A 22,421-nucleotide genomic window follows, 5' to 3' on the forward strand; every position below is an offset into this window, starting at 1 on the left:
AGAAATCACACACTCTGAAGTCCGGTGAGCGTGGTGACCATATGCAGAATGTGTCGTCTGCGACCGTTGCACGACCAATCCATCTACCTGGCAGGTGTCTATTTAGGTACCCCCGGACATCCTTATGTCAATGTGGAATGGTCCCGTCTTGGAAAATGAACCCCTGTTCGTCCTCTTCCGTGAGATGTGGCATTAACCAACTTTCTAACATGTCCAGGTAAATTTTTCCCGTGATAGTGTTCTCGGCAAAAAATAAAAATGGGCCAAACAAGTTTACTTTTGGGCTGTCACGTTCTACCTCAATGACAGTGAAGGGGTTCTCGGATCCCCATATCCGGACATTGTGTCTATTGACTTTTCCGGATAAATGAATGTCGCTTCATCACTCATGGTGATTCGTTCCAACAAACCCTCATCCTCTTCCATTTTGGCCATCAAATTCTCACAAAACGCAAGCCTATTTGCTGGATCATCAGGCCGCAGTTTTTGTACCAGTTGCAGTTTGTACGGGAACAACTTTAATCTCTTCCGTAGAATCTTCCTCTGTTTATGTTGGTACCTGCAACTGCTGACTGGCTCTTCGCACTGATTTCTGAGGGCTTCGTGTCAAACTTTCACGGACTCTGTCGACGGTCTCTTCACATATACTTGGACTCCCTGCGCGTCCTTTTCGTTGATGACAGGACAGATGCATCCTCTATAGCGAAATTGTTAAACTTCCTACGGATTGACGACGGGGGGGGGGGGGGGGAGCACGACGTCCAAATTGCCGTGTAAATGCCCGTCGAACAGCAACAACACTGTCTCTTCGTGCATATTCAATCACATACCAGCTACGATCGGTTGGCAGCGCAGCCATTTCTCCAACACCGCTAGGAAAAGAAGAAAAATGAAAACAAATTAAAATCACATGACAACTTCGAAAACTTCAAACTTCCCTCTTCCAAATGACACCAGGGGTTTATCCAGGATTTTTCCCTTGGGGGGGTGTTGGAAAATTTTGGGGGGGTGTAAGTTTGGGGAAGTTAAGTGCATATTATAGAACGTTTTAAAAATGTTCGCCCTAATTCAATTTGTTCATGGATGTTTCTAGAGATTCAACCCCCCCCTCCCTTCTCTTCACGTAACATTTCAGAAGAAAAAAGATGGAAAATAGATTAATGTTAACATTTCAGTTTAATGTTTCGAGTATTGCTTTCCTTCCGATAATGTTCAGTACTTGATTTAATCAATCGTTAGACAAAACACAAGGAATGACATTAAAAACACAAAATTTTAACATATTATTACCAGGAATCATTTCATGCAATTCTTAAGCTAGTTATAAAGAAATTAGGAACACTTGCGCAATATTTTATCTGTATTTGTATCGTTCTTGCCGTAGGTGTAACTCGGAGTTCAATTTGGGGCTGCCCAATTGAAATATCAGTGAGAATGCGTTGCATGGGTGTGAGCGCACTTGGCTGTCTGAAGTAGTAGTAATAAATACAGATATAATATGACTTAAATAATTATGACACTGCCAGCGAAGTGAGCAAGGAAATTTTTAGAACTATTTCTTTGCAAACTGATTATGCATATTATTATTTAAACATAGCGACAGTATCCCATGATGTTTACTCTTTACAATCTTGCTTTGCTCGTTCGTTGAAGACTTCAATATGAAATTCCTTGACCGATTTCATTCAAAAGCAATATCAAGTATCTATCAAACGTGCATCCCAACTTCCCACTATATTTTAACGTCTTCATGGCCATGCTCTAAATACGTATATCGAGTTTCATTACTTTATTTCAGTTTTTGAATCATCGTTTAAACAGAGATTTGAAAACACCAGCAGAATTTGGAACTCACTCGCTACATAGAACTACTAGAAATTATACATGCATATTTTTTAACTGTTAGAACAGGAGGGGCAGGGGGGCATGTTGTGAGGTAAAGAGGACGCCGAACGAGCAAAGCAAGATTGTAAAGAGTAAACATCATGGGATACTGTCGGTATGTTTAATTAATAATATGCATATGCATTATACCCTTACAAAACTTGGGAAAATACGCTTGCCGCTTTTGAGAGTATCTTTCAAATACTAAATGAGAGACCAGGGAATTAGGAGTCACGTGCCTCTTTGCCTTAAAGAAAATGAAATAACAAGTGCAAATAAACGCATGGCATGTTAACTGCAAAAGGAAGGCAAGGAATTTTTCACTTCTAAATTGAGGCAATGCTTTATTTTCAATTATTTAAAAATTGAATAGCATTTATTTCACTATCCAACACAAAGAGCACAATGAACCAAACAAATTTTCTCTCTCCGCGTTTTCCAGCAGGCAGTGGCAACCACCGTCGTGCCCTCACTGGTGCGCCTATGGTCGGATATAAATTTCGGACTTAATGTAAATTAAATTTATTTTATGTATAATTCCTTACACTCAGGCCCGTAGCCAGGAATTCTTTGTAGGGGGGGGGGGCAAAGTCAATCCTAGAGGGGGCAAATTTTTAATATATTGTGTCTCATTGGCAGTTATAGCAGGGTACATAGAGGTACTTGACCCCTCCCCCAAAAAAGATAAGTAACAGAAATGGGATGATATCTTGAAACTGTAACGGACAAAAAAACAACTTCGAGCAACATCAAATGGCATTTTTTCGATAATGACCTTTCCAGATTGCCAAAGAATATAAAGTTTAACATAAATAGGCTAATAGGGACTGTATCTACTTGATATTTACAGGTTCATAATGTTAATAGACGATTAATGGTCCTCTCTGCAGAACTGATTAAGGGAGCCCTTTATAAATCATGCTTCATAATGATTTCCTCTAGTTTCCAGTATGCAAGATTTTTCTGCACAAAGGAATCTAACGAGAATCCAACAACACCATTGTGTTGTGTTATGCAAGAAAAATCAGATTAATTAAATAATAATGGTTACATATTATCTACACTTTGATGAATTGTGTAAAAATTTGTAATATTTTTTTTTGTACTTGCTAAAACATGGGTCCCTTAGTCCACCACGGACTCTATTTCCTTCAAAGGGGAGACTCTTGCATACAATGTTTGCCTACTGGTTACTTTAACCATTTTGCAAAATATTGTGTGAATTGTATTATATTATAGTTGAATACATGTTTTGACACCTGCCAAACAATAGGGCCTCCTCGATGGCGCAGTGGAGCGTCGTAGCCTTGTAATCAAGGGCTCCCGGGTTCGATACCCGGTGGAGGCACATAGTGGTTCGGATCCAACTTTAAACTGTAGGTCCAGTCCCAATTAGCCTTACTGTGTATAAAGTGGACTTAAAACACCAAATCAATCAATCAATCAAACCTGATAAACAAATAGGAATACCTTGATTGTTCAATGACTTCTTGGATTACAGTGTCATCATTAATATTTCATAGAAAGAAATTGTTTTAATAGGATGCAAATAATTTTACGGGGCGCCATAGCATTCTCTTTAACATTTTTTTTCATATAGATCGTTTGGCTCCCAGGGCCGACTCTCACCGCCCCATAGCTATGGCTCTGAACTTGGGCTATAAGAATAGAAGACATTGCGAGCGAAGCGAGCAAGAAAATTTTACGAAATGTATTTTTATTTGTAGAAAATTTGAAATCGAGAGGGGGGCAATTGCCCCTTGCAAGTGCCCTTGGCCGTCTCGAAGACAAATGCAAGGAACTCGTAAAAACTAATTCCATCATGACTATCCAATTGTCCTGCTATTCTTAGATTCTCCTAGTCTGTTTTTTTTTACATCAATGTTTGCTTCCCCTAGAATGGATGGTGGGGGGACAATGCCCCCTGCCGCCCTGTGGTTGCGGAACTGATTATGAGTGTCTCTTCATCAATTTCACGTCATCATTCATTGTTGTGATTAGCTATAAGTGGCAGAAAAGCAACGCCAAGTAATAAGAATCAAATATCCACTCCCTCTCTTTAAATACATGAATCACTATTACTAAAAAGGAAATGTTTGCCCCCCCCCAATCCTGATACGACATTATACCTTCATAAATCACAAAATAAATAAGTGTATTTGTTATGTTGCTAGAGTAATTGTAAAGATTAGTGAGAATTCCAGGTGTTCTGTATTTTTCACAGGGGGGCAAAGCAGGCTCTCAGGGGAGCAGTTGCTCCCTGCCCCCTCTAGCTACGGGCCTGCTTACACTTCCTTTGCTTCCTCTGAAAAGTTGAATAAAATTAAACATGTCATTATGTCAGGGAACCGACTAGATACAAAGAGAAAGACATTTTTTACTAAAGCTATATGTTTGCAAACTGACAATAACTTTAATTTAATAGGGTGCCAGTAATTTCACAGGGCACCACGACGTTAACGCTTTTCTATTTTTATCTGTTTTGCTTGTTCGGCACCCCATTTGTACTTAGCGCCCAGGCAAGCACCACACGTGGACCCTCCCCCTTTTACAAAGGTAAGAACTCTTGGAGCCACAAAAATGGTCATCAACTATAGACGTGAATGAATCACTTAGGTTCTTCATGAAATATTTGCCATTTTATATCGAATACTCTGTCAGGAAATTTTATATTGGTACTTTATGAATAACGGTTGGAAGAAATTATACCTACATATAGTGTCACTGATTTTCTACTCACCACTTTCGGTTTCTTTCTGTCTGGTTTTTCATTTTCTCTATCTTCTTCAGACAGTTTTGAAAGTAAAGTTTCAGACATTGTGATACACTAAACAGAACGACAACACACGAACGGAGATGCTACACTGAGACTGACCTAAGGCCAAAGGCATTTGACTGTTCTTTTCTCTACCACTCCAAAATCATTCATATCTTTGAATTTCTTCCCTTACTTTTATCGTACATTTTTCACATGTAAGAATCGAAAGGAAAATGCAACAAAATGTCAATTTCATTGACTCAGGGCTTGAATAATTGAATTTACGAATCTGTAACGTATTTAAGAAATATATAAGGTATTCAAATGCTGAACTGTCAACACTGTGCGCGGAATCTGCTCCCTGATGGAGGGCGAGAGGTCAGTTTGACATTTTCCAGATGGCAGTGTTCCTTCCCTAGAGCTGACCGAAGCCTTGTCAAGGAAGCTGGTGTTTCCAGGAAATGACAATGCTGCACATTCCACCCTCCTTCCTTGGCACTTTGGTTTTAGTTGATCGAAAGGTCCATTGGATTACGCTTCTTCAGCTACAAATGATTTCTTTCTGTTAATGTTGAAGTATTGTTATTCTATTGTTGATATAAACATCCATATTTACACCCCCCTACAGGGGGGGTGTTCCACTTTTCTGCTTGGGGGGGGGGTGTTCACCAAAATTTGGGAGGGTGTTGGGGGGGGTGTTAGGGGTGTGTGGATAAATCACTGAATGACACTAAGATAGTTTATTAATGTTCAGTATTAGTGAAAATATAGCCTTATGAAATCGTCCAATAATTATTAAAAGGTTTTTTGATAATGTAATTTCGTACACAAACTGAAGGTACCGCATATTTCATGACTATATTACGTTGTGTGCATTTGCTTTCTTACAAATACGTAACATTCTCCAATAAATCATTATGCAAGAATGAAACTATGTTTTGGATAAGGAAATGTAAATACTGACATTTTCATAATTTGCATATACATTTGCAAATTTCTAAAACTCTGTAAATTAATGTAAAATTAACGTTTTGCTTACAATACAGGGTGGCTAAAAAAGTCACTTAACACCCCCGGTACAAGGCCACTGCAGCGTGCAATGTGGAAATGGTTATGACCAATCGTTATCAGGCCAGGGGGGGACCACATTGACGCCACCCGCGTGGTCGGCGGCCATCTTGATGTCCGCCATCTTGAATTCAACTTCAGAATTTTAAATGGGAAGGGGGTGATATTATATATCAAATCAGGCTAGAATTTCACGAGAAATGCAATGGTGAAGGTTTTTTCGATGTATCTTTAACCAGTAAAAAGTTATGAATGAATTCTTGCACCAATTTGCTCCTTTTCGAGGTGTTAGAAAAATGACTTAAAATTTGTTTAGCGCATCGGTAATGCATAGAGATCAAAGTGATGTCTAGGGAGAAAAGTTTTCATGTCATTGCACACGATTTTAATCAGATACATCCACGAAGAGCTGTGCATTATGAATGGTTGTCGCAAGCAATTACAGTGTGACGCTTCCATTAAATGAAAAGTCCTTCATCCCCTTTCCATTTAAAATTCTGAAGTTGAATTCAAGATGGCGGACATCAAGATTGCCGCCGACCACGCGGGTGGCGTCAATGTGGTTCCCCCTTGGCCTGGCAACGATTGGTCATCACCATTTAGATGTTGCACGCTGCAGTGGCCTTGTACCGAGGGTGTTAAGTGACTTTTTGAGCCACCCTGTAGAATGAACATACAACAACAGAATGTCATTCAAATTTTCATATCTTGACTAACGAAAGTTGAACCCTTTAAATTATTTTTCTATGTATGTGGCCATGAGGGGCAATGTTGCTGCTCTGTATGGTTCTACAGATCACCTCCAGTGGCAATAGAACACTAAAATATGTTCCAGTTTGAAACCCGTTTGAATTTCCACAAAATGAATGCATTGCTGTATTCGATGTCAAGCGAAGCTAACGAAACAATAGCCGTTCATTACTCACAGGCAGAGGCAGGTATTTATGGAGATTAATTTTACTACTTCTGCCTTTTATTATTCCTGCCATGCCAGTGAAAGACTGTTTTACATCCTGGCGGAGATAGATTGAAATTGCTGAAAAGTAAATTCTCTTACAATTTATATATTTACTCATTTTAGCGTTACGATACAATAATAACGCTAATAAAATAATTATAATTGAAGATTCGGTACATCTCGTAAAGGTGTGTTGTATTCACAAGAAGAGTGATTACCCGCACTACTTAAGAAATATTATTATGGTGACAGTGTGAGAACTACTACTATAAGTTAATCCTTTGTTTCTGACAATATTGTTAATGTCTGTGTTTATGTTCATCCTGCAGGTGAAGTTGATACATAACTTTTAACTTTGTTACTGGTGTGGTCAATTACTATTTCTTTGTCCAAACATAAATTACTATTGAAAAATATCATTCAACATTTATTACTGTACTAATTCAATGTATTTACCTCTGCATTTTACCTTAAATTACATCCCCAAAGTGCAACACTACACGTGTTTTTCCAAAGCGTCTATACAAGAAAATTATATCTTACAATAATCTTTCAGAGTTTGTAAAAGACACTGGTAACCAACCAAACCGTTTGCATACACAAGCCAAAAAAATTGGCAAATGTTGGATTTTTCTGTTTTAGAAGCATTGAGCTTCTGCAACATCTACAAGTACACCCCCTTTTTTGATTAAATTTTTGAAGATACCTACGAATGCATAGTTACATAGATACGTTGAAAAGAACTTTCATCATAATAAATTCGCTATTATACGTAACATCTGTGATAATTCGTGATAATGTTCATATTTTACATTTGGATCCCATCTCGTTAATTGTCGTGATTGCTTCATCGACAGATTTAGTCACCTCCTAGTTTGCGACGATAATCAAGTGTTGTGGTTATCGCGATCTATAGGGTTATTCGTAGATTTTTCACGGAAGGGGGTCAGTTCGAAGTTTAAATCTACTTTATGCATATATAGTCTAATCGGGACTACAGGTTAAAGTGGAATTGGAATTCCTCTCACTGCCATACGAACAGGACAATCGAGTTAATTTCGGTTGCGCTGAGATACTATTTGGTATACGTCTATCAGTCCGCCGGTCTCTTCGACGGAGTTGTTAGCACACCGCGCTAAGACGCCAGAGGTCCTGGATTCGAATCCCGGCCTGGGCATGGCTGTTCTTTGCGTGTCCCTTCATCGATTTCATCATATCTTCACTCGTTCGTCTTCGCGATTAGCCACAAGTAACAGAAATGTGAAGTCAAATTAACCAAATTAATCAATGAAACGCCTACAAGTCCACCAAAATTTGCCTTAATAGCTCTGGTTAGCTACTGAGATATTGATAGTTGACACGGAGGGACCGGCGCATAAGAGTGGCCTACTTCTTTTTCAGCTTCGCTGATTAGTGTTAAAAAAAATAGGAAAGATAATATAATACTCAAGTAGTCGCATATGGAGTTATGAGTTATTGAAGAAATATTATTCTAGGTATTGCTTCCATTAAATAGTAACTTATAGTTACTTCATTTCTTGGACAGGGAACATTGCAAGAACGTCTCTCTCCTTCAAGACGTCCCTACGAGATTTCATGTTGGTTCAGTTGTACGGATAGGATACTCATGAAACCTCTTCCATTTACAAAACAAAACAGTACGGACGATGTGGGTGGAAAAATTAACTCGAAGATACGTACAATTATAAGATACTATTATTCTCCTTCTTAGAACAACATAAAGGAAAATAATTCCCTTAAAGAAAATTTTAAAAAATCAACGGAGGAAAGGTTAGAGAAAGATTTCAATAAATCGTCAGCCACTCACTGTATAACTTGTTCAAATTGCCCAGACCCAGACATACATATATTTGCACCAGTTTCAACGACATTAAGAGTGTTATTTTTATATAAAGAAAAGACCGACTTAATAATAACATACCCAGTCAACAAAGCAAGTCTGAGAGTTGGTGGCGTGACATGACACATGCCACAGGAAGTCCAGAATGTAAAGCTGAGGGGTGGAGGGTCAATGGGTGAACAAAGCACAAGTCATGTGGTTCCCACGTGCTTCGATCTCACGACTTTTTTTATTCTTAAAATGGTAGGAGGAAAGAATGGTTCTTTCACAAAGGAGCGATAAAGGCTTTTTCTCTTACAAATGGCTAAGTGTAGGTCATTGATCAGTTGCATGCGCTTCGATCCATAAAAAAATCAGAAAAAATGTATTACTATCGCTTTCATAATGTTTGCTGTACGTGCAGCTTTTTATGCTTCGCATACTCAACACCAATGGCATAGCGTAATTTCCTGTGCCCCCCCCCCCCACACCCGCAAGTAAAATATTAGGGACCCATTAGTAATAAAATTATCGAGAATACTACGGTATAACTAACGTATGTACCATTGATGATGCCAGAGGAGGGCGGACCACAATAATTAACTTTTACCCCAAATACCCTGCCCGCAATTTTTTTTATCGACTTATGTATCAGCGTAGTAGCTTCTGGAAACTAAGTCAGGATGGTCTCAATCTCTGAGAAACTGGAAAATATTTTCTATTACTTCATCGCAGTGGCACAATCAGGATTGTTTCTAGGAGGAGGTAGGACGTTTCATGCAGCCAAATAAGTACATGATCGTATTTTTATCCTTGACACAATTTATATTTTTAAAAACTAGGTTACTTAAATACATGCACAGATATTGAAAAATAATGTTTTATGTGAAATTGTTTAATTTGATTTGCACTTTCCGATGGGCGAAGCTTCAGCCCCAGATCAATATCAAGGGAAAAGTCGCTGACATTCGCCTAATAACACTATAGTAATAGTGACTAATATATTCAAGCTAACTTAATACTTCAGTTGTGGATGTTGAACTGGACCTCTAGACTGGCAGTGTTGATCAAAGATCACAAGGCCAATGGAATCTACTACGAATAAATAGAGAGACAGGTAATAAAGTGGCGATGGGGCTCTATTCACTGAAAATGTATCATTCGATGAGAGGTCGATTGGAAGGACTGGACCCCCCAAAAGGTTTGTTGCCACGTACATGGTGTCTAATTTTGTTTTGTTTTTGGACCTCGGTATTATTAATCATACTTTTAACAATGGCATTTTTTTTTTAATATACCACCGAGCTTACATTCCTTAGACTTTTTCATGAAACAAGACCTGTAATTAGTAGCTCATCAGTGATCGAAGTGTGTGAAATACAAAAACGTTGATAAAATCCTTGAAATTTGCAGTCCAAATGCCTTCAAAACGGCTTAACTAACTTTAACTTCCCATTTGGGTAAATAGCCAAATTCTTGATTGGAATGGTGAAAATGGGGGAAGGATTGTGATATAACACCATTAGCCTCAACCTGGACACACCACTGATCAGGGGTGCCCATCCCCCCCAAGGCCAATGGCACATCCCTCCCAAATAACCCATCATGCATCGCTCACAAAATCATGTCATAATCCCATTAGAATTTAATTGCGACAGTGTATCTACTGAAAGTAACGTTTTTTAAACTTTATTGAACACTATACTTGATCTGCCCCTCCCCCCAAAATAGTTTGGATGAATACGTAATAATTAATTGCTATTTGAATACCTGTTAAATTGCCCATGTTAAAGTGTTTGTGGGTGGAGAATTACATTTTAAAGACCCACAATTTGGGTATTTGACACAAATTGTTACACAATTTAAGATAGAAAATTCAATCTGGGCAAACCAAATAACACTGACTTGTTCATGTGACCAATTCAATTATTGTTTCACGAGACATACACAGAAGCCTAGCTATACGAGACGAGAATATAATAATACAGTAAAAATAAGGTGTCTCCGTCAAAGAACTTGCCCCCACTGCAGTGCACTGCTTGGGGTGATTATAATTATGTTAGTAATGCACAGCAATAATTACATGGATTTTATCTTAAGTGTAAATTTACTTGCTATATTAAAATTAGACTGCAACAATAAATTAGGAATGCGAATTTGACATTTTTTTATTTTTCTGTTTTATTGGGCAATGCACAAGGTGTTATTATGAAACACTTAGTACAACTATTGCAGGCATACAGGGAATCAATTATACAACAATCTTGCTAATAGAACTACATAAAAAATTATACACGTCCTTTAAATTAAGCAGTGGCGTCGATTCGGATACGTGGGGGAGGGGTAGTTTGCTCCCCCTACATTTTGCCACTTTTGCCCTCACTCTGTGTCCTCTTTTGCCCCCTCCAGTTTTGGCACCCAATCGCCGTTACTGTCAGTATACCAACACGAAGCATAATATTTTAAGAAATGATATTGTTATTCAATATCGAGAATATTTGTTAAGCCATGCAAGCGAAGCGAGCAAGAACATTTTTATATCCATTGCTTTGGAGGCTTGCAAGAGTATGAATTTAAAGGGGTGTCAATGCTTTCATAGGATCCCACGATATTTACTCTTTTCCATCTTGCCTTTTTGCGCCAAAAATGTGTGCATACCATATCGCTAAATAGTCCCCCAAAATAAAATGTTCGACCCCTCCCCCGTATTACAGAAATCCCTTGATCATCTAAGATATAACACCTTATAGAGCTTCATATTTCCCCTCAAATTTAATATTCAATATTGGGCATTACCTCCTCCAAAAACATAATTCTGTCCCAACATCAGATTCTCCGCAACAGTCTCAAACGTAATAGCAATACACAAGAGTTTGATATCTCCCCCAAATTTAATGCTCCCCCCAACTAAAATTCCTGTCATAATCTAAGACTTAATGCTGATATTCAAAAGATGGATATTGCCCCCCCCCCACCGTTCAATTCTCAATCCCCCCCAGAATCCATTCAATTTAAGGCCTAATATGTAAGAGTTGGATATTGCCCTCAGATAATATTACCCGTTACAATTACCTTGGCATCTGCAGCAATGGTTAGTTGATAACAAACCCCCCCCCCAAAAAAAATGGTGGATGCAACTTGCATCCAAAAACTTGCCTGTGGGCACCCCTGCCTATAAGTACATCCTTTTCTTCATCTAATGGATTAAATATGATGCACCTAAGGTCTAAACGTTTTTACATTTTTTAAAGAAAAATATGTAAATTTTGAATTTCACATTATTTTAAGAAAATGTCCTCCCCAAAAATTTCGATTCCGCAGTCTGTGCCATAATCCTACCATGTGGGCACCTCTGTCACTGACTCTGGGAACATAGCAATTCTACAATCGAATAAATTTAGAACTTAGAACATCATGCTGGCTGAGAAACCAGAATTTCAAAAACATTGAATACAGTTGTTCAATTTTAATTGAACTTATTAATCCTGTTTATCATATTTTTATTTAATATACTGGCTTGTTGCACTTCAACCAGTGGCGTGGCGTGAGATTCTTAAAAGTGTTACCGGTTATCAGTAGGACATTTAAGGGAGGAGCCGCCAATAATACCGGTAATTCAGAATTATACCGCAAAACCTGCTACTAATCCCCTAGAAATCAAACAAAATTTAATTCTTCAAATATGCAAGGCTTGGGCGCCTCCCCACCTCATCCCCCCCCCCCCCCAATGTCTTCCAAGTAGTTCATATAATATTAATCTGGCACGTCTGCAATTCAATACTAGATTTTGGTAAAGTTATTAATCAGGGAAAAAAAATGTTCACATAAGGACTGAAGTGAAATCGTAAACATTGGTTTGTTGACACAATAGCCTAATACGTAATTTGATACTTACAGAAACATCGAAGGCTACTTATAGAGCAAATCAATCCGACGACTCTTCTTTGAAAATAGTTATATGACGCTGTGGTCTCAGGTTCGAATCCTTGCTTGGGCATGGACGTTTGTGATGTCTATTCATCAATTTCATCACTCATCCCCATCTTCGCAAATTAGCTAAAAGTGGCACAAGCGAAGCAAAATCAATCAAATCAAATCAAAAAAGTTCTATGATGCTGTCATAAAGTGAAGTTTTTCATTTGAATTTGAATTTTTGGGTGCGTCATGGTCATGGTCCATGTTATCCACACCTGAATTCCGCACTTTTTTTTCACCCGAAAATAGAGTACATGGCCAACAAAAGAGTTTCGACAACTGCGCACATCCACATAACCACGGATAGTCGTTATACCACGAAACATTGAAATGTCGGTCATATCCAGCAGACGACTTGGTTTTTAAATCGTTCAAAATAGGCTTTGGCCTCCCTTTCGCCACAATTTCGCTTTATTCTGCAAAAGAACGAACCAAAAGATTGCTTCAAAATATCTTCTATCGCACAATTACACACACACTGTTCAGATAGGATGAACCCGCCACCTCGGAACTCGGAGCAAGCTCCATTCAGCTTGTTAATTAATTGACAATGCCCGAAAACAACATAAAGGCGAAAGACACCACTCACAAAACTCGCACTGCACAGTCCCTCCCGCAAACTGTTGTTTACTTTTTTAACACGTGAAGCACCCTCCTTGCCCCCTCCCCTCTCAGCATCGGCGCTTCCCCAATATTTCCTTCGGAACCTGCAAGAAGTCCAGTTCTACTACTGTTGCCATCTTAGTTCTTTTGAAACCAGATTTACCCAAATGGCGAAACTTTTCGTTTCAAATAAGACGTATGTAGAGTAGATGTAGTCTTTATCTGTTTCCTGACTACTCCCACTCCCATGTTTCGCTAAATCCACTGAAATCTCATTTCTCATACCACTACTATTTCGTATATTTTACGTCCCTTGCTACCTTTAAGGCTTTCGCTTTATAGGATAATCGTGACGATGAGAATGCATGGTGAATTATTGAAATAAAATTATTATTTCGTTGTGTATGTAATTATTATTTTTTATAATTATGTAAGTAAAATAATAACAACAAAATTTGAAATAATCATTTCTTGCTGAGGATACGAACCTGACACCTGACACTTCAGAGTGTGCTAAGATAACAATTAGGAAATTATGCTTGTAAGTAATGTTTTCACCCAAACACAGTTCTACCACCTCAAAAACATTGCTTCAATCCGAAATGATCGCATTCCTGCGACAACGTATGTCAATCTCAATCGGCCCTTTCAACAATTATCACAAATTCCTGTAACCGAAATAATATTATATGTGTGAAATATAGAATTTTAGGTTGACATTTTTAGAAGAACAGCAGACCCCTTGACCATACCCATCTCTCTCCTTTCCTTCTCGCCCATGATGTCGAAGAAGGACAAAGAGGACTTTCGTAATCGCTGATATTTAGAGTAAATACAAAATATCACTTGGTAGTTTCCTTTTCTCCCATTGTGATTTGATTTTTAAAAATTTTGATTTGGCGATTTAAGCCCACTCATGCACAATAATGTTAATCGGGACAGTTTAAAGTGTGATCCGAACCACTTGTGCCTCCACCAGGTATCGAACCTGGGATCCCTTGATTACAAGGCGGCGACGCTACCACTGTGCCATCGTTCCCCAGTGTGACTGGACACCTTCAGAGTAAGATAGACCCGATTAGGCGACTTAGCTCTTTTCTGTCAATTGAATATGGCAACACTGATCTGTATCCGGTACGTATCACCGGCAACTGCGGCGGCTAAACAGTCATGCCAATAACCCGCCTCCTCCTCCCGCCGTAACAGTCTTTGCCGTGACGGAAAGTCTTCCTTGGGTGGGCTCAGGGCCCTTTCCTCATGTTGCCTGAGGAGGGTACCAGATCAGTCCTCCTCTTCGCTTTTGCCGGTGTCAGAAAAAATGTCAGTCTGCAATGTTTACTTTATGACAATATTACCAGTTTATGTACGTAATAATATTTTAAGACAGGTTCTTCAATTCTTTATATTTTGGTGTTACCTGCGGTAACAGCGGCTACATGCACGCCACACCTCTGACTTCAACATAGAGAAACCAGTATATTCTGTGCATTTAAATATTAATTATAAGATGTTGAAACATCGGGAATGATTGGAACGGTTACTCTCACTTAGAAGCTTGATATTAATCCATGATGAAATCTCTCCGCATTAGAACAATTTGTGCAAGGACTCGCATTCACCTGTAGTGCAAGGTTATGTCATTCTGATTGTTTTATCTATGTTTCACTCTATCACAGTATTAATAGAATTATGAAAATGTTTCAATAAATTGTATGAAACCAAACTGCTTGACGACTTATCTACTTATCTGCAGAGAACGTTTTCCATATTACAAGGCAAATGATGATAGATGGAAGAACTCTGTGCGACACAACTTATCTATCAATCCTTACTTCAAGAAAGGCAGCAAAGCAAGGCATGGTTCAGGACACCTATGGACTCTTGCCTACCAAGAAGAAAATGTGCACGACTACTGGGTAAGTCATTTACCTTGACAGCATGTGGTTACAATTTCAATATTGGGGCTGGGGGGTGCATGCATTTGTAAAGTGGTGCAGTGTAAATTCATGTCTTGCAGCCTACAATTCCCAGATTCTATTGCAATTACATTGTTAGTAGTGAAGTGTTAATAAAGATAGGGTAAAATTTTAAAATTAGTGAGATACAAATAAAGTATATTATTATACTTTTAAATGTGCAGTGTTTGATAAAAGGATGAATGCAACCAAGCAAAACATAGGGCCTTGTTTTGTCGGCCATTTCACTATCTCCAAAACTCTGGGAAAGGAGGAAACACAACTTTGACACCCTGCCTTCCTGTAGCATGGGAATTGGATGGACCATCTATGGCTGCAAATAAAACAGGTTCCCATTTGGTCTAGGCAATACTAAACAAACTGAATGGAGGAGGTTTTTTTGCCTCTTTTTTTCTTTTTCTTTTTGTATTGTATTGTATTGTTTTATTACCAATTCATCACAACAAATGACCAGATTTGAGTAGAATACACAAGTGACTGTTTAAATTCTTTGTTTTGTGCTATTTTATTCTTTGCAAATCCAATAGATATAAGTTAAGGATGGGCCGATACCGATATAAAATTTACTCGTATTGATAACCGATAATTTACTGGTATTGATAACGATTCTACCGATCCGATATAAAATTCCAAATAGTCCTTGAAGAATGTAAATGGTTCATTCACGTCCTTAATAAATGTGTGTTTGTGGATAACTCCAATGCAAAAGAAGCTGTATATTTAAAGGTTTACTTTTAAGAAAAGTAAGGCATTGAGATTGTATGTTAAAAATGTCCATAAAATTATAACCTAATGGCAGAATATTGCACTAAATTAAAAGATATTTATCTAGTATATATCGGATTGGTACAGCGGGATCCATGAGTATTACTGTGCAAATTGTCCATCACCACGTTTGTGCACTTTAAATGACCCAATAAGAGCTTCAAGAATTAAAAGAAAACCCAAAACAATCTGTTGACAACTTCTGCACCAGCATACATAAAAACCCATAGCTTAAAAACACAGAGGATGTTGGAGAAAATTGAATGAAAATAGGCATGGACAATTTGCACGGTAATACTCATGGATCCCACTGTACAATTCTCAGTAATTTTACCGATAAACCGATATGCCTATATCAGCCGATACCAATAGAGTACCGATTAATCTGTCCCATCCCTAGATATGATTCTATTTCATGAGATATACAATTAACCAAAAGTGGTTGGCTCAACTTTGGGCCAACTTACTGAAATGTAAGAACATATAGTTGGCCAACCATAATTTTTGCCATGGTTCCAACGTATGGTTTTACATTGGACCAACATACTGAAAACCAAAGTATAAAAGTATAGATAGTTTAGTGTTCTGATGTATATATAATTTATTGTGATGTCAAATGTAAACAATATACAAATTATCTGTAAAAAAAAAATAAAAAAATACCACTTTAACCTTCATATGGTATAATTGTTTTCAAGGTACCTTCAGTGGTAGCACAAAAAGCTTTATAGAGTTTACTTAGTTTTCCACCTTTCATGGAATTTAATCTGCACATAACATTGCTTAACCACCTTCACAAGAATACCTGTAAGAATGTTCTTGTTCTGCTACAGCTAAAGAGACAAACAATAACAATTCCCAACACATCTTTCATCCATGGCGGCTGAGAAAGAACTGGTGAGTGACTGCAAGTTAAAAATAGCTTCTACTTTCATTAAAAAATATTCCAGTATGTGATGCGACTGAATTATTCGAAAAGAAACACTTTTACATGTAATTTATGTTATACTCTAGAATTTACAGCATACTCTTGAAAGTTGTCTTAACATGAGAAAGTTGCTTTTAAAACTGATTTTGACTCACTTTTCCATGGTTGGGCAAACATTGGCCCAATGTAAAACCAACGTCAAGTTGCCAACCAACGTAAAAACAACCATTCTGATGTTGGCCCAACAGTTGTGGTTACTTGGGAAAAAACACATTTTTTAAAAAAATCTTTAAGCCCAGTTTCTTTTATTCAGCTAATTAGTGTACAGCCTCTGGGAAATTGTAAATTAAGGAGCGCTGGATTCAATTCCTGGTAAAGGCACATTGAACAGCGGTTTGGATCCCATTGTGAACTGTAGGTTCAGTCCAAATTAACTTATCTGATCATCAGATTTTGCAAAGTTTGTACTTTTCTAAAGTACTGTCTATCCTAGAATCAAACACGCACTTTGCAACTGTATACCTTAGAACCATGAGTGAACTGAAAGGGCTGGGGGATCTTGGAGGTCCTCACTCACTCTTTGGACTTCATTTTCTACAGAAAAAGAAACAGAAAGGCTAAAGTAGGGAAAAAAAACAAAGGATAAAATGTGATGTAGATATTTTGTGGTATTCTTGAATCCTCGAATAATAGGCAACCCTCCTTAACTACTCTCTTTCAAGAAAGTGCATGTCTTCATCACATACAGAAACCAGAACAAATCTTCACTCAATTGACTTTTCTGTTTATTTATTTTTTTAAAGAAAAAGAGGAGGTTAGATCCACTGGTCCTGCAGCCACAACCAACCCTACAAGAGAACCACCAAACGGCTGCAAGTTGGCTGGAGGCTTTTGCTGAATCAACTTTAGGCTTCCAACTTCTTGATCAGGATGAAAACAAGGAGAACGAGGAAGTTAGTATGAGTTCAGCATCTGCACAGGTATTTCACTTCTACTGTGATTCTAATGTCTGCCTGCATGTTGGATCCAAATGGAGTTCATACTTCAAATCCATGGACTTCAAAAGAGCTCAAAAAACAAATCTTATCAACTCATAGAACTGCTACATTTTAATAGGAGTAGCCATTTGGTAATATGATTGCTAGACTAAAACCTGTGGCTTGATAAAAAGAAGTTAAGGGCAACGTAGGGTGTAATTGTTTTAAAGCTTAAATAATGGTTTCTGATCATTTTGTAGTGATTTTTGTGGTTTCACCAAAGTAAAAAAATGTTACATGTTCCATAGGCGTAACTTGGAGTTTATCTTGAGGGGGGGGGGGGGTTCAAGTTCATCAATGAGCATGCATGCATGCATGCACACACACACACACACACAAAATTTAAATATATTTCCAACTATTGATTGTTTTTGATTGATTCGGCTTACTTTACTTAGCCTTTTTTTGCCACTTTTGCCTACCTGCGAAGATGAAGGGACCCTCACAAAGAACACTCATGTCCAGGCTGGGATTTGAACCCTGGACCCCTGACATTTTGCACTGTGCTAACCACTCCGCCACGGAATTTTCCATTTCCAGCTTTTGAAAACGTCTTTATCTGATAGGAAAGTTATAGTAAAAAAGACACATGTATATCCAGATTCCTAGCCAGAGAATTCTGTGTCTGGGGTGATAATAGATTTTGGCACTTCCTGCATCCATGTTTGAGGAAAGTGTTATTTTCTTAACTTACACTCATCTTTAAAATTTGTGTGCAAAGAACTTTGACCCGTAAGGTATACACAGAAAAAAATAATATTCATTTTAGTCTCAAGTGCCTCTCGTTCCTCTACAATAAAAATATTTTTGATTCCTAACTGCAGCAAAGAATTAACCCAAAATTATCATTTGATGAAATATTCCAAATGTGCATTTGATATTATTTAATTATTTTTAGTAATTGGCAATGTGTTATGATTTAGTCTACAATTTTTTGCATAGTGACAGTCCATAACGCAGCATTTAATAAGAACTGATTTGAAGTAATAATTGTTTCAAATTTGACTTGATTCTTAAATGAATGGTTGTAGTGCGAGCGGAGTGAGCAAGAAAATTTTTAGAACTCTTTCCTTGCAAAACTGATAATATATATTTTTATTTAAATAGTTTAAATATTTAATAAATATTTAAGTGCCAATTATTTATTTATTTATTTATTTATTTGAGAAAATTTCAGATACAGCACAGGTGGCCATTTTACACTGAAATTGTCAACAATGAGAAAGCAATAAAGATAAAAAATAAAATAAAATAAATAAATAAAAATAAATAAGAAATAATTAAGAGTAACAAAACAACATAAAAGTGAATAGCAAATGAACAAAAAAATAAGTAAGAGATGGCACTATGTGATATTAATTACAAGTATTTCTTCTGATAGAAGACCGAAAGGCAAACTCGGAGGAAAATATATCAATATTTGAGGGGAGATCATTGTATTGTGTGGCAAGTCTATAAAAGAGAGATCTTTTGTGAATTTCCAGTCTAGGTTTTTTTGTATAAAATAACCTTGTATTGCGAGTTGTGCGCATAGGTACTCTAAAGTGGAATTCCTCAAGGAGTGTGTTGCAGCGGATTTTGCCATTCACAATTTTGTATAAGTAACTGAAATCATTCTGCAAACGTCGCTGATAAGCAGTTTGTAAGTTTAGAAAAGACAAGAGATGCGGAGATGAAAAATTGCGTAATGAGGGAACCCTGTGACGGACTATAGCTAGGAAGAAGTTAAAGACTGAATCGATTCTGGAGAGGTGAGTGGGACATGCCATGGACCAGACGGGAGAGCAGTATTCTATTATTGGGGAGATGAATGATTTGAAGTACAAAGTGAGGGCTGAGATGTCACTAATTTCAGTGAAACAGTAGAGTAAACCTAAGAGACGCATGGCCTTTTTTGTGATGCATAAAATATGTTCCTCAAATGTGAGCTTTTGGTCGAAAACAATGCCTAGGTCCTTATGAGAGGATACTGCTTTGATGTTATTGCCAGAGATGGAGTAAGATGACTTTAACAGATTCTTCTTGAGAGAGATAGTGAGAGTAGTACACTTGTCAGGATGTAATGTAAGGTCCCATGTCTGGCACCAGGAAGTAAATGTTGCTATGTCATTCTGAAGAAGATGAGTATCGTCGGAAGTGGAGATTTCCCTGAAAATTTTACAGTCATCTGCGAAAAGAAGGTAATTGCTAGAGGGAGCTGTGAGATGGTCGCCAAGGTCATCGACGAATAATATGAACAAGAGAGGTCCTAGAACACTACCCTGTGGAACTCCAGAGAGGACAGGAAGAAAGTTAGAAACAGTTCCAGGAAGAACGACATGTTGTTGGCGATCGCTAAGGTAATCTGTGAGAAGGGTGAGAAATTTGCCATGAATGTTGAATCTATTGCATAATTTGTGAATCAGAAGACGATGACTAACAGTATCAAAGGCTTTGGCCAGATCAAAGTATATTACATCTAATTGTGAATTATTTGAAATGCATTTCATAGCATGTGAGAGTAAAACAGACAGGTTTGTAAGACAGGAGCTACCAGGAAGAAAACCATGTTGCTTAGAGCTTAAGTACGGAGAAACAAATTTGTACAGTCTGTCTTTGATTACTTTTTCACAGATGATGGACAGAGGAGAGAGTAAGGAGATTGGTCTGTAAGATGAAACAAAATTTTTGTTACCACTTTTGTGAATCGGTGTGATGTTAGCTTGTTTCCAAGCGTGAGGAAAGATGCCTTCCGAAAAACATCTGTTCAAGAGAACAGATTGCACAGGGATTGCACAGTTTTCCTGAGGAACATGGTGTTGATATCGTCCGGTCCTAGGGCACGGTGAACAGAAAGAGACGACAATAGATCCTTCACCTCATCGGGTGTAGTGACAAGCGTTGTTAGGGAGGAGGAACAGACTGGTCTTACGTTTGGCAACGCTGCATGGGAAGACGGGGGGCAGAAGTTACCATTCCACAGTGTCCTGCGATGTTCACTCTTTACAAAGTTTTCTTTTTCTCATTCGGTGCTTTCTTTACCAGGTGCCCGTTCGCTGTCCTCTCTAGAGTTTCTCGGTGATGACTAGGGAAAGGATTTTAAGGTGCAAAATTATGGTCGGGAAAGGGAAAGAAAAGGTCCTGAATATGTTTTCAAAAAGGTGCAAAAAGAAAGATGAAGGTGCTGTTAAAATGCTTTTATTCAATGCTCTCTTTTTCTGCACCTTCTGTATATAATGCACGCGGACTTCATAGAGAACTGTGGTTCTGCCGAATACGTTTTGTTGAAGTTTGTGTTATCTCTCGCAGGTTTTGTTACATTATCTTGGGAACTTTCGTGGCTACATTGATTATATTATAACTAGCATTTTATAGCTCTCATTCTGCTCTACAAAATGAGACTATATGAATTTATGTAGCTGCTCAAGAAGAGTGAAAATCATTTATTTTTCTATAGTAAGTCTTGAAGCTTTCCTGGCGACGAATAAAGAAAAGATTCTCTCGGTCACCTGGTCGATAGCCCGAGAGAATCTTTTCATCATTTATTTTTCTTTCCAATTTTTTAACGAAACATAAAAGAGAAGGAAGAAAAAAGGTGCTGAAGCATCAAAGAGGGGGTAAAAGGAGAGATAAATGTGCTAATCTCACGAAAAGGTGAAGAAAGGTGCAACAAAGTGTGTTCATTTTACCTGATTTTATGTCCTAAAATACATTCTCAAACGGTCGGTATGAAAACAGCTATATTTTTGGAAAGGTTCTGTACCTTATAATCCATTCTCTAGTGATAACTGACGTCATACATGTATGTGGTATTGCAGCCATACATCCAGGGACTTAGCCCCCTCCTGCCCAAGTTACAGTTCTTTGTCACACACACACACACACATTACTAAGAACTGTTTTCAAGTAATAAACAGATTTAATGTGAATCTTAATGTTTGTACTGCATGCGGAGCGAGCAAGAAATTTTTAGAACTATTTCTTTGCAAACTTGTAATACATATTATTAATTAAAGAAAGTGCCAATATTTGCATTTCACAGTGTCAAGACACACACACGTAGTGAGAGAATGAGAGAGAGGAATCTCTTTGTGTGTGTAATTATACAAGTTCTGATGAGAGTAACCATTTCATATTCTGCTGACATTTTCAAATCTATGTCTAAACCATGATTTAGAAATTGGGATCAAGAATAGAAAATCTCGGTAAATTTTATGACATCGTGTAGGCTACAGTTTGGCCATAAAAACATTCAAATATAGTGCATGGTTGGACAGGGCATGGGGCCAAATAAAGAGAAAGCCACCGATGTTTTGGTCACGACAACTACCTTAAAATTAGATTTTTTTGATCTGTAATTTTCATAGCAGCTAGATACCTGGTACTGCATTTGAACGAAGTTTTTCAAGGCATTTCATATTGTGGACTTATAACCTACCGCAACAAAACTTTTGAAAATAACTTGGCAAATGATGAGAGACTCTGGAGAATTATGGGTTCCTGTGCCTTTTACCTTAAAAGAAAACAAAATAACATGTGCAAATAAACACATGATACTGACCCTTTGAGCAATAAACAAAATGAAACGTCAAAAATCCATTTTAAATACAACTTTAGACACAGGGGCTTAATGAAACTTGATCTATAGCT

The 22,421-nt window shown here is 37.8% G+C and overlaps 1 protein-coding gene across 2 annotated transcripts in view; it reads left to right on the forward strand.

Annotated features, from left to right (window-relative positions):
- The window catches only part of LOC145990561 (uncharacterized), a 53,192-nt gene that overhangs the window by 23,122 nt on the left and 7,649 nt on the right, over positions 1 to 22,421 (forward strand). The window contains exons 3-4 of one of the 2 annotated variants that reach the window (XM_083126256.1): positions 14,840 to 15,002; positions 17,559 to 17,735. In XM_083126256.1, the coding sequence (XP_082982382.1) occupies positions 14,840 to 15,002; positions 17,559 to 17,735 (340 nt within the window). The remainder of the gene's footprint in view (positions 1 to 14,839; positions 15,003 to 17,558; positions 17,736 to 22,421) is intronic. The other variant, XM_083126258.1, reaches the window with a different exon arrangement.

Source organism: Lepisma saccharinum, chromosome 1 (genome assembly GCF_977018435.1).
Source record: "Lepisma saccharinum chromosome 1, izLepSacc3.1, whole genome shotgun sequence".
NCBI classification, from domain to species: domain Eukaryota; kingdom Metazoa; phylum Arthropoda; class Insecta; order Zygentoma; family Lepismatidae; genus Lepisma; species Lepisma saccharinum.